At 37.2% G+C, this 14,559-nt stretch overlaps 2 protein-coding genes and 1 non-coding gene across 3 annotated transcripts; 1 reads left to right on the top strand and 2 right to left on the bottom strand.

Moving 5' to 3' along the window:
- Positions 1-788: 788 nt before the first annotated feature.
- On the bottom strand, positions 789-2,428 carry LOC113718731 (F-box/kelch-repeat protein At1g23390). The gene has a single exon (XM_027243637.2). It carries the CDS (start codon positions 2,192-2,194, stop codon positions 1,049-1,051), a length of 1,146 nt encoding a protein of 381 aa, XP_027099438.1. The 5' UTR covers positions 2,195-2,428; the 3' UTR covers positions 789-1,048.
- A 3,962-nt stretch (positions 2,429-6,390) lies between these two features.
- Positions 6,391-10,570, bottom strand: LOC113719575 (ATP-citrate synthase alpha chain protein 1). Its single transcript, XM_027244800.2, has 13 exons — positions 10,318-10,570; positions 9,999-10,108; positions 8,916-9,092; positions 8,601-8,762; positions 8,406-8,486; positions 8,131-8,182; positions 7,922-8,036; positions 7,730-7,811; positions 7,393-7,488; positions 7,199-7,300; positions 6,961-7,077; positions 6,760-6,876; positions 6,391-6,644 (listed from the first exon to the last, which is right to left on the bottom strand). Exons 2-13 carry the CDS (start codon positions 10,095-10,097, stop codon positions 6,573-6,575), a joined length of 1,272 nt encoding a protein of 423 aa, XP_027100601.1. The 5' UTR covers positions 10,098-10,108; positions 10,318-10,570; the 3' UTR covers positions 6,391-6,572.
- Positions 10,571-14,290: 3,720 nt separating this feature from the next.
- On the top strand, positions 14,291-14,394 carry LOC113719761 (small nucleolar RNA Z122). Its single transcript, XR_003455016.2, has one exon. It is a non-coding gene; the product is annotated as a small nucleolar RNA Z122 (small nucleolar RNA).
- The last annotated feature ends 165 nt before the right edge of the window (positions 14,395-14,559 follow it).

Genomic DNA, 14,559 nt, shown 5'->3' with positions numbered 1-14,559 from the left:
ACAGGTCGGTTCGACATCGGTCGAACCGGGAACCAGCCAAGTATCCGATTCGAATTATGCTTAAAAATCGGGCAAGTAAAAATCCGGTCAAATCCAGTCAAAATCCGGGTTTGACCTAAAAAAATCGGATTTTCAAGTTCAAACAGCATTTAAAAAAAACTCAAATTTTTTTAATATTATGTTTTGACCCCTGAATTGTTAAAAATTATTAATATATCTCAAATATTTCATACTTTATCAATATTTTCTTAAAGTTTGGTATTATTTTTCAATTAAGTCCATAATTTTAATTCTAAACTTGTTAATGCTCATTAAATAATATAAATTGTTACTTGATTGTTCTAATTTCTTTGTATTTTCTTGTTAAATATATTTAAAATATCAAATATATATGAATATACATTTATTAATATTTACATGTTATTAGGTATTTTTACATATAATATTTTAATTTTTAAATAATTTTTATCTATAACGTCATCTGGTTCAACCCCTATCGAATCCGGTTGAACCCATTGACCCCTGACCCCTGAGGTTGATCGAGTCAATACCCGGTCCGGTTCTGATATAATGTCAATGTATATAAGATTTACTCTTACTAAAAGGATTAACCTTTTCTACACTGATAGTGTATACACTGTATGTAAGCATTTGATGAACGATAACTATGTAAAATTTAAATTTGAAATTCAAGTTTTATACACATATCATGAATCCAACGATGATAGTATATACACCATCAATGTATATAAGATTTACTCTAACTAAATAACTTTAAGAATAGTATATAAAAACACAAGAGTAAATTTTAGTATTCATTAAAAGATGTGTCCCACAATCAAATCCCATTCATTAATGCTAAAATCAAACTTCTACGGGACATCAATTGCATGGACCAACCGTTCTAGCCAGCCCAATGCATTGCTACCTCCACTCCAGTGAAGACAGAGCACCGAGGACAGGGGGCTGGGCTGCTACATCACAAAACGATACATCTATCTCTCTGTTAACGCCACCCGCCAACCAAATTATTGTGTCAAACTCAAAGTCAAACGTTAACTACCTCGAACCTCCGGTTCTCCGCCCTCAGAGCTCGTTCCAACTGCTCCACCTTAACATCTGCACACGTAAAAACCACCCTCTCCATCCCGCAACCACCACCAGACACGGCGTTGTGCACGCTTCCCCAATTGCATCCGCCGCCCTTGATAAGCTCACACGCTACCACCTCCTCCACCTTCTCCGGGTTGTATATATACACAAAACTCCCAGCTAAACAAATATTTATCGAAGAAATTCCAAAAGTTTCACTTTCAAGCTTCTCCACAAACAGACGAGGCATCTCTCCTATTTCCATGCATCGATCGAAAGACCCGGAATTAGAATCGTAACCCACCTCCCATACCTTCACTTTCTCGACATTTTCGACGTCTCCGATCAAACCCACGAGAATCAAACGTTCCTTAACGCACCCGATGACCGAGTAAAAACAGCGTTGATCTGGACGGAGATCGAATTGTTTGGACCAGTCGTTGGAATCTAAGTCAAACCAGTACGTCGCACCAGAATGTTTCTCCATGACAAAGAGTTTTTCTGGCGTGGCAGCCACGGAAAGCCATGTTGAAGCTGCGGAGTCCTTCAACCTCGCCGGCATGGAATCGCAGGTGCGCCAGCTCCGGTTCTTGATGCTGTATATTTCGACGGCGAGGGGGTCGTCTTCGAAGTCGCACGTGCCACCGGCGACGACAATTGAGTCACCAACTTTGGTGACGATTGGGTCCCCGCGCCACAGCAGTGGAGCATCCACGTGGTGCCATCTAAGATTCAACTTGTCGAAGGAGAAGGAGAGCTTTGAAGGGGACAACATATAGAGGAAATTGGAGTTGGATGATCGAAGGGCGGTGGCGTGTCTGATGATGGAGGCGGGCTGAGACATCTTAATCCACACACGCGAACGAGGGTCGTAGGCACGGGTGGTGGCGGCGTAGGGGTGGCGAGTGGCTTGGGAGTGGATAATCAGCCAAGGCTTGGGCGGATTGCGGCTGAGGAGGGAGGAGTGAACTGCTTGGTTCCATGACTTTGACACGCGCAATGTCGGGATCAAGTCGATAAGTGGCACGCGTGATAGTGTTTCCTCTAGCATGTCTCCATAAATTGGATCTTCCTCTTCTAACATTATTATTGGCATTGCCATTTTTTCACATGCAAGCTAGGCTAGCTTTGTTGCGTTATGGCAAGAAAATGATAGGTGGAATGCTATATCATTTACGAGGCATGATGCTCAAGGCTGGGCACCATTTATAGGCGGAGGAAGATTGCGGATTTTTTTTTCTTTTTTGGTCGCTTACTTAAATGTGGTCTACAACATTTTTTCTTCTTGCCATGCACATTGAATATGGGACCCTACAGCCGTTGGCGGATTGTTTCAAATGTTTGTGGCCATTTGATTCCAAGACAAAGAAAGCTAGACTTTCATCTGTACGATTCTGGTTTTTTTAGTTGGATGCAATGTTGAACATGGGGCCCTACTGTGGTCGTTTATAGTCTCAAACTTTGCTATGATGATCATGATTGAAATTATCCAAATTTTTAATTAAAAGACAAGAGGATGGTTTGTTTTAAATTTGCTTTGCCTTGTGCTGCTTCTTCTTTGCATTTTCCGCCCATAGCTTTGACAAATGACAGGCGCACTAGAAGGCCTCAAATTTTGCATACCTTGCAGAACAATTGCATCATGTTGAAGGCGCTTAATCTTCAGGCGATTTTCGGAATAAGTTATGTAAATGTATGGTTTAGAGTTTAGACCAACTTTTTTTTTTTTTTTGGGGTATATTTTTATGGTGTAAGCATGAATGTTAGACCCAAAACCTCTCATCTACACTCTCATCTACACTCCCTTCTGACTCCTTCGTCTTCTTTTTTTTTTTTTTTTTTAACTTAGAATGTGTTATGATTTATGAACACGTATCAAAAGATTCAAGAAAATCAAGTCAGTTTACTGCTAATATCGGTAGTTATAACTACAAAAAAAAATTGACTTTATTGTTAGTTAAACTCAGTACGAATTCTTCAACAAATCAATAATAGTGTCCAATATATAATTTAGGGTCAAATAACAAATGTTCGATTTTGTCCCTCTAATTTAATTGCTAGCTGAACGCAAATGAGACGAAGTCACCAATTTAATCCACCTTCGGTTATATCTGCCTCTCGCAAAGTTCTTTGCCATTGCACAGCGTCTGAAACCATGCAAAAGTTTTGGAATGTTAAATTGATCCAAGTATCTACTAAGAACATACAGAAACTCAGGGATCGCATGCTTGGGGTGGGCTGAAGAGAAAATGCAAAGCCATTTCAGCTTCTCTGCAAATTCAAGCCATCGAGCTTGAACGCCGACTTCCAGTACCGTTTCTGTTGAAGCCGTCAACGCATTGACCTCTCTCGATAAAATATTAGCAAAAGGGGCGGTTTGTCTTTTAGCAATTTGTTTTTGATCCTATTTCACCATATAAAAAATTTTCCCCCTTTTAAAATGTTGTGAATCCTTCGAAAGAAATTTTCAGCGTAGCGCATTCTAGTTTCCAAGGCCAAAGAGGATATTCATTCGAGGATTTTTCTGTAGTTCTCCTTATACTATAAGTTTTGTTACTGTTTGAGATACTTGAAAGAAGGATTCTTTTCTAATTAGAGTCTCAATGTTGTCAATCTCGTAATTAAGGCACATGTATCACAGGATAAATACGCTAATCTCAACTTTTGCAAATCAGCAAAACAATTTGCTCCAATTGTTGTTTGAACACCCGAAAATTCCACCATTTCCAAAAGCTGGAAAAGAAAACGTCCCTAGCCAAAACTTTCTGAAGCATACTAGCTTTTCTTTTTTCTTTCCTTTTTTTTTTTCCCGCTTTTATCTCTTCTCGTGAAGATAAGATTTCAGTCACTATCCGCTGAGTGGAGAGCGGATGATAGGATTAATCAGCAAATCTCATTCTTGACAGGATTAATCAACTTAAATGGCAAACAACAAAGCAATTAATGCACTCTTGTGCGAGCAGATAGAAGGAAAACTTGGCTGGCTATTGTTGTTGGCTATATCTACGTCTCATCTACCTTTATTAGATGCACCTACACCTTGTGCATCTGGTACACTCGGGTGATTTAACTCCTATTCAATGAAATATCTTAAAGTTGTGGGGTATACATGTGATTAATTCAATTGTGTAGTTGAAGACTTTGAGGTCGAAATGAGCAGGCGAGGCCAAGAGGAAAACCTCAAAAACTTGATAAAAATAGACCAAGGCAAATAATGATACAGTTTGCCATGATTAGCTATTCTGGCTGGAAGAAAATTACATAAATTATCCGAACATATCTCTTTGTAGCAAGGACGATCACAGACTTCTACTGAAAATTTTACTCATCTGGGCTCTTTTCCTCCCGTATGTTTGATACTGGGAAGAGAGAGTTTGTTTCTTTCCTAAAGTACTTTTGGACGTAGGCAGAGTTATCAAAATTCGTTATTGAAGCAAATTATAATGCATAGGTTCTATTTGGATTCTTCACTTTTTAAAAAATAAAATTTTCATATACAATACTGTAGTAATATACAAACAAAAATAATTTCAAAAACACCACATCCATACGATAAATTAAAAACAACTTCAAATATACAAAAAAAATTTGAAAAAAATAAAATCTACACCACTTTCTTCTTCCATCTATCATCACCACATCCCCTCCTTCCTTTCCCTCCCCTTTCTCTTCCCTCTCTTTTTTTCTCTTTCCTCTCCCTCCCTCTTTCTCCTTCCCTCCTCCCTTCGCCTTCCCCACCACACCTCACCTCTCCCTTTTGTCCTCAATCTAATTGAGGCCAGATCGAGGAAAGGAGGGGCGGGGTGTAGCGAGAAATGGGAGGGGAATGGGAGAGAAGGAGGAAAGAAAGGAAGAATGAAAAGAAAGGAGAAGGAAGAGGAAGGGTGAAGGAGACAAAAAGAAGATGGTGGTGGTGATGGATAATGGTAATGGGTGTTAGTGTTAATTTTTAAAAAATATCTTAAAATATATTCTAAAAATACCACTAAAAACATTTACAATAATAGTTTTTTATATACATTGTTACAGTGAAATATTTCAAAAATAACTCAAAAAACAGCTAATCCAAACAGAACCAATTAACCAAACATCTCAATTAGCCAATACGAGTTATGCAAGAAATGCTTTACTACTATTCAAGGGAAAAAATTCCCACTCCCCTTTCTGTTTCTTAAATTCCATTTTTCTCAACTTAAAAAATAAAAAATGAAAAAAAAACTTTACTTCTATGTATATTGACGCCTTTACGGCTCGTTTTGGTAAAGGCAACATCACACTCGCACAATGTAGGAGTCAGAAAAGATTGTAAGGTTATGTCATTTCAAGAAAAGATTGTCCAGTTATTCTAAAAGAAAAATAATAGTAACTATGAAGTAAAACTTGACTGGGACTCTACTCTACACTAACATACTATGGCCCTGACATACAATGCCCTGTTTGACAAGTGAATTTTTTCAAATGTTTATTTAAGATTTTACTGTAGCTTACTATAGAAGTTTTTTAAAATAATTTTAAAATGTATAAATTATTGAATATTTTAAAATGTATAATTTAAAAACTTTAAAAAGTTTTTTTGAGGTTACTGTAACTTTTAAAAGTATATATTTTAAAGTGTATACTTTAAAAATATATATTTTAAAATTTTTAAAAAACTTGTAACAAACAAACTCGATAAAAAAACTCAAATGCAAACAGGGCCATGTTGGATACGAACTGATGCCTATTTAATGGACCTCTGACCTGATGATAATATGCTCTCATGCGCCCCAATTGAGATGTTTGGCTAATTGGCCTCCTGTGTAGGCCCAAAAAGTGGAAGCTCGTCCAGCTGCCAATTCACATTTGAAATTGTTTGAGCCATTTTCACATGTGAGTGGTGAGACCAATTCTTGCGTTTTAGACGAGCATTAGAAAGTCGTAACAAGTCATTTTCATTTTACGTTGATGTTATTGTTTTAAGAAGTGGGCTTCCAGATGTTGGGCCTCTAAGAGCTTGGCCATTGCGCTTGAAATGGGATCAGCTTCTCCGGAGTTCATCCGATTGAAAGAGAGAAGTGAAATCCAAAGTAATATTACTCTTCCTAAGGCCGGAAGATTTGGAAGCTTGGTTCAAGCTCCAATTTCCTTTCCATTTCCGTTTGAATTTGGAAAAAGTTTTTCTTGACAGTTGCCTTTCCATTTCATTCGTGAAGATTCAGGATTTAGACAAGGCCTAGGCTCAACACTCAAGTGGCTATTTTCCAAGCCAGAACCCTGAAAAAGCACAACTGCAAACCCTTCTTTTTCTAGTCTGCCCCCTTTTTAAGTAACTAATTTCATCTCTATTGACCACCACAAATGGCCACTCATAACAAAAATGAGAATCCAATTTAATCCGATTCGTGTTCCATACATAACCCACTACAACAATTGCACTAGAAAAGATTGGAAATAAAGGAAGAAGAACTAGATCGAACTGATAAATGATTAGACTTGACCATCTATGCCGCAGCACTGATGCACTCAATTGCCTGTTTGCATATGCCAGTCATGGTAGCTTCAGGTCCATAAACCTGCACCAAGAAATGAGAGTCAAATCAAATTACAGCATACTGTTAGGTTCTGTGGTGGTACGAACTTGTGTGTTGTTCTTTTATGAATGCCTCAGTCTCATATCTGTATTTGTACCTCAATTGGGATGCCAATTTCCTCTGCTAGAGCCCTCATCCTTGCAAGACCCCTCTGGTAATTTGGACCGCCCCTTCTCACATAAAGTTGCATTCTTGCAGCTTTGAGCTTTGATTCCTGTTATATGGATGCTTGAATTAGCATCATTCTGCTGATAGGATCAGAGAGATGTTACGAAAACTACGGAAAAGATTTCCAAACCTTCTCCTTCAGAGCTCGAATGATGCCATTAAATGTAGCAGCAACATCTGTGAAGTTTGCAATTCCACCACCTATTAAAAGGGCTCTCTTACGGCCATCAGGATTTGCAGTTGCACACTGTAAAACAAGTGATAATTAAACGATTGCAACATAGGGAACATAGTAATTGGATCTATTAAAAAGAATGAATTATAACTAATGGATAATGTCCAGCTTGAAGCAACCACATTATGCTTACATCAATTACAACTCTAGCATACTGCAAAACCTCTTCCTCGTTAGGAGCACCGCTATATTCTGCATAGTTACCAAGCTCAGAAGCATAGCCAAGATCTCCAACCTAGTTAATGAAGACATGAGGATTCAGATAACCATCAAGAATAAGAAGAAAAAAAAAACAAGTGTTAGAAGTAGCAAGGATGAGAAACACACGGTATCGGCATAAATGACACTGGCACCGCCTCCAGCTACCATGGTCCAAATTCGTCCCATTGGATTCAAGACTGTGAACTTCAAAGATGCACTTGTCTGCAAGAAACCAGAATTTAATTGCTTGATGAACTAATGAAGAAAGCTTACACGTATATACCAAGTTTTAGCTGAATAAACACCAGCAAGTGCATTTCACGAGCACAAATGATTGAGAGAGTCAATTGGACTCATTGATTGCATTTGAATGGTATTTGAAGCGTCTACAACTACCAGAACATTCCTACTCAAGTAGTCAATTTGGCTAGATTTTCAAATCATTAGTGCAAAAAACACATACCTTTTCATCTAGCCCATGAATAAAACTTTCTGTAGCACTCATTACTCTTCCAAATGGCATTGGGAATTCAATATTTCCCCACCTGCAAGTGAAAATCACATTAGCACATTACAGAAATGCTCAAATTGGTATCAAGCAATTGTATTAACATGAATTAAAATAGGGATGCTCAGTTAAAGAGGATTTGAGTACTTCTTGAAGTTCTTAAAGGCAGCAGTATCATCGAGCTCTCCTCTCATATCCAATGGATAAGGCTTTCCATCAACCAATGTGAAAGGATTCATCTCTAGGAATGTGAAGTCCAGATCTATAACATGGAACATTTGACAAATCAAATTAGGCATCAAATCATCATGGGCACATGAAAAGTACAATTGTTTTCTGAACTATCTAAAGCGCACCTATAAACAGTGAGTAAATCACTTTGATGAACTCCTCAATGACACTTTTAATCTGCCACATATAAGGAAATTGCATGTTCACAACTTTCAAATCTAAAACAATCACCCATAATACTTACAGAAGAGAAGAGAATGTGATATTGTTCTAAACCTAGAGTACAATAATAAAACATCTGCAGCAGCATACAGCTTTTACTTTGCAAAATCCATACATACAAAGAGGGGTTTGAATTAACAATCCACCAATAAGGACCCAATGATGTCAAAGGGATTACCTCCAATGGAAGGGTGGCAACAAGTGGCGCACATGTCTCTGATGTGAAGGCTACCCCTGTTGGCACAAAGATGGTCTTAACCTGGATATGTGAAATCATGCATCAATACTGTGCTATAAATTTCAAGATAAGGGTATAAAGACCAAAGATCTTGCACCACTTATACAGCTCACAACATAAGCACACTTCACATACCTTATCCCAGTTTTCTTCAATTTCAATTCCTCCACATTCTGAGAAGCTTAAGCTGCAACCTAGCCTCTCGGAAACAATATTAAGGTAGAACTCCTCATTATGTGGAACAAATGGCTCAACAATGAATGTTGTGATAGGTCCTTTGCAACCACCCATCTCAACCTGTTAATTTAATATTAAGTATACAAAAGTTAAACATACAAAATCCAGGTAAAAATTGAAGTGATAGGCGAGTAGAGGTAACTGTTATGTGACAGTAAAGGACAATAAGTGGCCAAAAGAAACAATATACATGTAAAGGACTATCTAAATTACCTCTTTGCCAAGGCGCTCTTTCACAAAAGCAGCAACTCCAGCCAGATCTAGGTTCAGAGCAACTAGCCCACTTTTACCTCGCTTTCCAAACAACATATCTGGTTTCACAACCAGTTTTATTGAGGACAGCCAAGGTTCCTTTTCAATTAGCTCATTGAAATCAGTTGACTCGGTGACCTGAATCATAAAGGAAATATAGTGCTTTGATTTGGATCTTCATATAACTCGATCATCGGCACTATAACCAACCTCACAAATTTTAGAACACATCAGATGTTATGCATAGAAGCATGTCTACCCCCCAAAGCAAACATATAATTGCATCAAAGCTCTAAAAACTTATAGGAAAGTTGTCATTCCTGAAGTCTCTAAGTCCCTAATTTCCCCAAGCACCTCTATGAACTCCAAAAGAGGGTAAGAAGAGATTGTCAACATAACCATCTGCTAGGTGGAAACATTCATCTATTTCCACCAAAAAATGAAAAAAAGAAACAGGGAAAAATGATGCTTTGATTTGAGCGGATTCGTGATTCTTTTTTCATAGTGGACTCAGCTTGAGATAGTTTGGTTTCATAAGGAAGGCAGGCTTAATTGAAAATTTGATGTATTCCAAGCTATTACTCTTGCTTACCAACTAATCAACAAACTAACAATTTAAGCAATTTATCTAATCATTGCAATTAAACATATATATATATATATATATGTCTAAATGGGTATGGTGACGAATATGAACACAAACATGATACTAGGCTCAATATTCCCTTAGCGTCTGTCCAATTAGATTGCTTTGAACGCAAATTCCAAAATGCAGCACTAATTGGAAGATAAAACTGAATGAAGCTACTAAAGTTTAGACCGTGTATCCGTATAAGCCAGATATCCCACTTGGTTTGCTACTTTTCTATCCTTGAAAAAAAATTGAAAGCTTCTCCAAGACAAGTATCATAAATATCATATCTTTACTCTATTACAATAATAATGAAAGTGAGCAAATCATTACGCATTTTTTTTTAAAGATGGCAACCAACAGCTTCCCAGAAAACAATAGAGATTCGAGTACTATAAGAAAAAGGTGCTTACTTGGGCAGATTTAATGGCCAATTCATTACCAGAGAGCCTCTTGAAGTGCTCCTTCAACAATCTCTTGGAATCATACTCTCTGATCTTCCTGCGTGCCATTTCTTCTCAACCTATCCCCCACCAAAAAAGGGAGGAAAAAAAGACCATTCATCCGTTAAATTCTGCAGCCTAGATCCAAAAATACCCAAACCCAGATCACAATGCAAAATTTTCAGACCAGATACGAAAAAAAGAACAGATCTGCCGTCGAAAAGCACCACAAGTATAATCCTGAACACATTTCAATAAATCCCAATTCAAATAAAGTTTGAATCTTTACCGTTGAAAGAGAACCCAAGAAAGTTTCAGCAAATTTTGGTACTATTTGCTATATCCAGAGAGAGTTGAAACTACGGATATCTTGGAAGAATGATAGTTCTATTTATAGATGATTGGTTACAGGTAGGTGGGAATTTTTTTTTTTTAGTAATTGATTTTTAATTGGAAAAAATGGAAAGTGCAGCTTTATATTTTCGCGGGAAGTGAGTGAACATAGGCCAGTATGAAAGGCAGGCAACCACCACTGCCTACCTACCGAATCAGGTGGTAGGCATTAATGAGTACAATTAATAGTCTATCAAAAAATGCAATAATACAGAATTTGGTAGAATAGCAATTGAGTAAATACGCAGGTTAACACTGAGGGTAGTGCGAGAGTTTAAACTGCACAAATTTTTTTTTTTAAATAGAAATGAAAGCATTCGAATCCAATACATATCATTTACTGTCTCTCTTATGAATCGTCCAATTCATCCCTCTTTCAAATTAATTTAATTAATTGGACTACTAATTCCTTTGATAGGAGGAAAACAAAAATGAACCTAGTCACCATATTGAGGACATTCCTAAGTTATGATAATTTTTCGAAAGAGTTCTTGAATAGAAAAAGTTGAAAATTTTATTTAACAAATGAATGTTTTTAAATAACACATCCTGATAGGTTTTTTATATATATATATGTGTGTGTATATATCCACACAAGTCAAAAGGGAAAAGTTATATATAAGGTTATGTTTGAATTGTATTTTTCGTTATTTTTCATGAAAAAATTACTGTAACGATTTAATATATATGAAAAATAAAAATAACAAAAAAATATAATTACGAAAAATAATAATATTTTTCGATAAAAACATGCAATTCAAGCATGGCCTAAGTTCTTTACGCGATTTAGCATTGTGCTTTTTAACCTGTCCACTATGGACAAAAGAACAGTTGAATTTTGGTCCATTAAACGCTGCAATATGTATGCTTTGTTTGACTGCAAAAATATTTACTCCGTTTTGCAGTTCAAATGTGGACTACTGAGTACCGGATCAAATTAAAGTGGCTCTCGGTTTTTTTTTTTTTTTTTTAAATAAAAGAATGGAAACTAAGCAGTGGTCTTGGGTAAACACAAAATGCAGGAAAAGGAAATGCATAACCAGCTTCCTGTCCCAAGAAGGAAAATTGGCAGTCAAGAGTAATGAGTGGACACAACCAGCGGTCAACACAGCATTGCCGCTTTAGTTTGTCTACCTCTCCTAGTTGACTTTGTTTATTGTGCGACTTTCACTACTTAATAATAATAATATACTACTTACTATATACACTTCACTTTCGTGGACTAGGGAAAATAGCTTTATAACTGAAAAAAAAAAAAGGAATGCAAACTAATACTCTGGAGGCAATATTGGAACAAATATGCGGTCAAATCTGCATCAACTAAATTGAAGTCAATCGTGATCACATTCTCTAATTGGAAAAGCAAACCAAGATTGCATCCCAAAAGAAAAAAAAAATGGCAGACCAAAGGAAGAAATTATTCTACTTTGATTGACCTCTCATTCTACATGCTCACATCAAGATTGTACAAACATTTCGAGATAAATTTTTTTGCAAATAAAAAATTTCAAGATGCATTCTTGTTTTTCTTGACATCAGCCTATAGCAAAGATTTATCTAAAGTGCTAATATGCTATGAAACTCAAGGGGAAGTTGTCGCAACTTTGAATTTTAGAAAACGTTGGAAATATTTGTACTGCTGCATTATTGTATGATTAATGCAGTGGTCTTGTAGTATCCAGTGTTGATTATACTATGTAAAAGACATGCCGTTTCTTAGAAGAAGGGGAAAAAAAAAGGGGGGGGGGGGGGGGGGGGGGGAAATGGTGGTTGGTGGAAATGTTACGGTAGGTAGATAGAGGGCCAAGATCTTTGGACTTCGTGAAACTGAACTGACGGTTTCTGGCCTTGAAAACTTTTTACTATTATCTTATCTTTATGTTGCAGGTAGGGGTGCAAACGAGTCGAACTCGAGCCGAATTTTGGCTAAACGAGCCGAGCTCGACGAGCTCAAAATATCAAGCTCGAGCTCGAGCTTAAAAAATAAAAAAATAAATATTTATTATAAAAAATGAATAAAATAATAATTTTTTTAACAAATAATAAAATATTAGGGATATATATGTAATTTTACTATTAAATAAAAAATAAAAAATAAAAATATAATTGAGCTCGCGAGCCAACGAACTTAATGTTTTTGAGTTCGAGCTCGAACTCGAGATCGACTTAATTGGCTCGAGCTCGACTCGAACTCGATATTGACGAGCTCGAGTCGAGCTCGTATTCGAGCCGCTCGCGAGCGGCTCGATTCGCAAAACACCCCTAGTTGCACGTAGCTAGCTACAAACGAATCGGCTGGGGAGGGCCGATCAAGTCGACCTATCAAAGTCGAGTCCAATACAGAGAAATTCAGTTCGTTATTTCGTATATCGATACGAATATATATAATTTTTTATTTTAATAATAAAATTATATATGCACATTTCTAATATTTTCATCATTTATTAAGAGAAAAAATTATTTTACTTATTTTTTTAAAAAAATAAATAATTATTTTATTTTTTAAGCTCGAATCTAGATTCGACTTCAAACTTGACTAGCCTTCAATTTGAAGCCAAACTCGAGCTCGAGTTTTAAATTAAATGTTCGTGGAGTTCAAACTCCTGATAAAATCGAATCGAAACTCGATTATTTGATTCAATTCATTTGCGATCCATCGTAGCACGTATAGCGACAAGAGCAATTAAAATCCTATGTGAATGTGGCACGTGAAACAGAAGCCTCCTAATTTCTTCTTCCCTTTTCTATTTCTACAAAATTTTGCATTGATGTTTGGAACAATATTTCATAGTACTATAGTCTAAATTACGAGAAGTCTTCCTTCCACCTCGTGTAGGCACTTTCCTATATAGACTTTGTGAAGTCTTGGGTGGATTGCTAAATTTCTTTTTTTTTTTCAATTTAGTTGTGCTAAAATTTCAAAATCTCTGGGCTCGACTTCATGGTCCACTATAACGCGCCGCTCTACAGCACCTAATACTTGCATTCTCTGGTCCGTCATAGACTCATAATACCGTCACTCTCGCAGTCCCACATTAATCCAATAGAAAGTCAACTTCCGTTTTGGCTCGGAGAGAAGAGGAGGACTAAGTGAGCCAGCCATGGAAGACAACTGCATTAACCGTGGAGTTGAGTGGACCATCACCGTAGACATCCTCTTTACTCCTAACCTTGAAGACAGTACTTAGCTCCATCAGCTTGTGCATTCACATCGACGATCGATCCCGTGGTGGTATTTGACATTGGTTTGTTTTTGGATTTGAAGTAACGCTTAATAAACAAGACAAATTTGCTTAAAGTCTGCAATCTAGCCAATTTATGCCTCGTTGTAACACAGTTTTAGGAGATTAATCTGAATGGAAGGTTGGAATGCCTTAAGCGAAAAAAATAAATTTTTCTAGACCTATTTACGGTCGTTAATCTAGGCCCGGCGAAGCTCCAGATCAGATCATGTCCAAACTATCTAGGTGTCCAATTTGCAATCTGGCCCGAGATACACACTGGACCCATACGAATCCGTGGGCTGACGTCGGCCCGTCGACGGGAATAATTTGATCATTCACGCCTTGGGCCAAAAATTGTCGATTTGGACAGACCTAGCGTTTGCCAAGACTCAGGTAGGGCTGACGTCACTTAGACCCTTTTCCCCTCTATTTATTCTGGAATTAAAGGGCTGAGCAGTATCGTGTCGTGTTTACTTATCAGTGCGATTTGCAGGAGGAAGGGCAGCGGAGAGCCAGAGTGTTAGCGGCCAAGTTTTCAGAAACAAGATCAACTCATGGAGATCGGATTCTGCTTGAGCAGCTAATCTGGGATTTAAGTTTCACAGTGTTTCTCGTCTCTTTAACTTCATATTAATAATCGGGCAGTTTGGGAAATGATGAGACTGTTAAACAATAATGTTTGTTCATAGGCTCTATTCGATTATCTGGGCTGTGCTGAACAATCTTTTGCACGTCAGTCTGATTCCAAACACCTTTTAATATTTTGACTGCTATTGAGGGGAAACAAATCAATTACTTCAACTCCCATTTTTGTTTGAAAAAAAATACGGGTTTTATTTTTATTTTTTCTCCTTTTTCCAATTTCAGCTGAAAATTTGCCATCTGGGCGTGCATGTTTTAGTGATCCAGTGAAA

The sequence above is a fragment of the Coffea arabica genome, chromosome 11c (genome assembly GCF_036785885.1).
Source record: "Coffea arabica cultivar ET-39 chromosome 11c, Coffea Arabica ET-39 HiFi, whole genome shotgun sequence".
Classification (NCBI taxonomy): Eukaryota; Viridiplantae; Streptophyta; class Magnoliopsida; order Gentianales; family Rubiaceae; genus Coffea; species Coffea arabica.
This window is presented reverse-complemented; position numbering and strand designations above follow the sequence as displayed.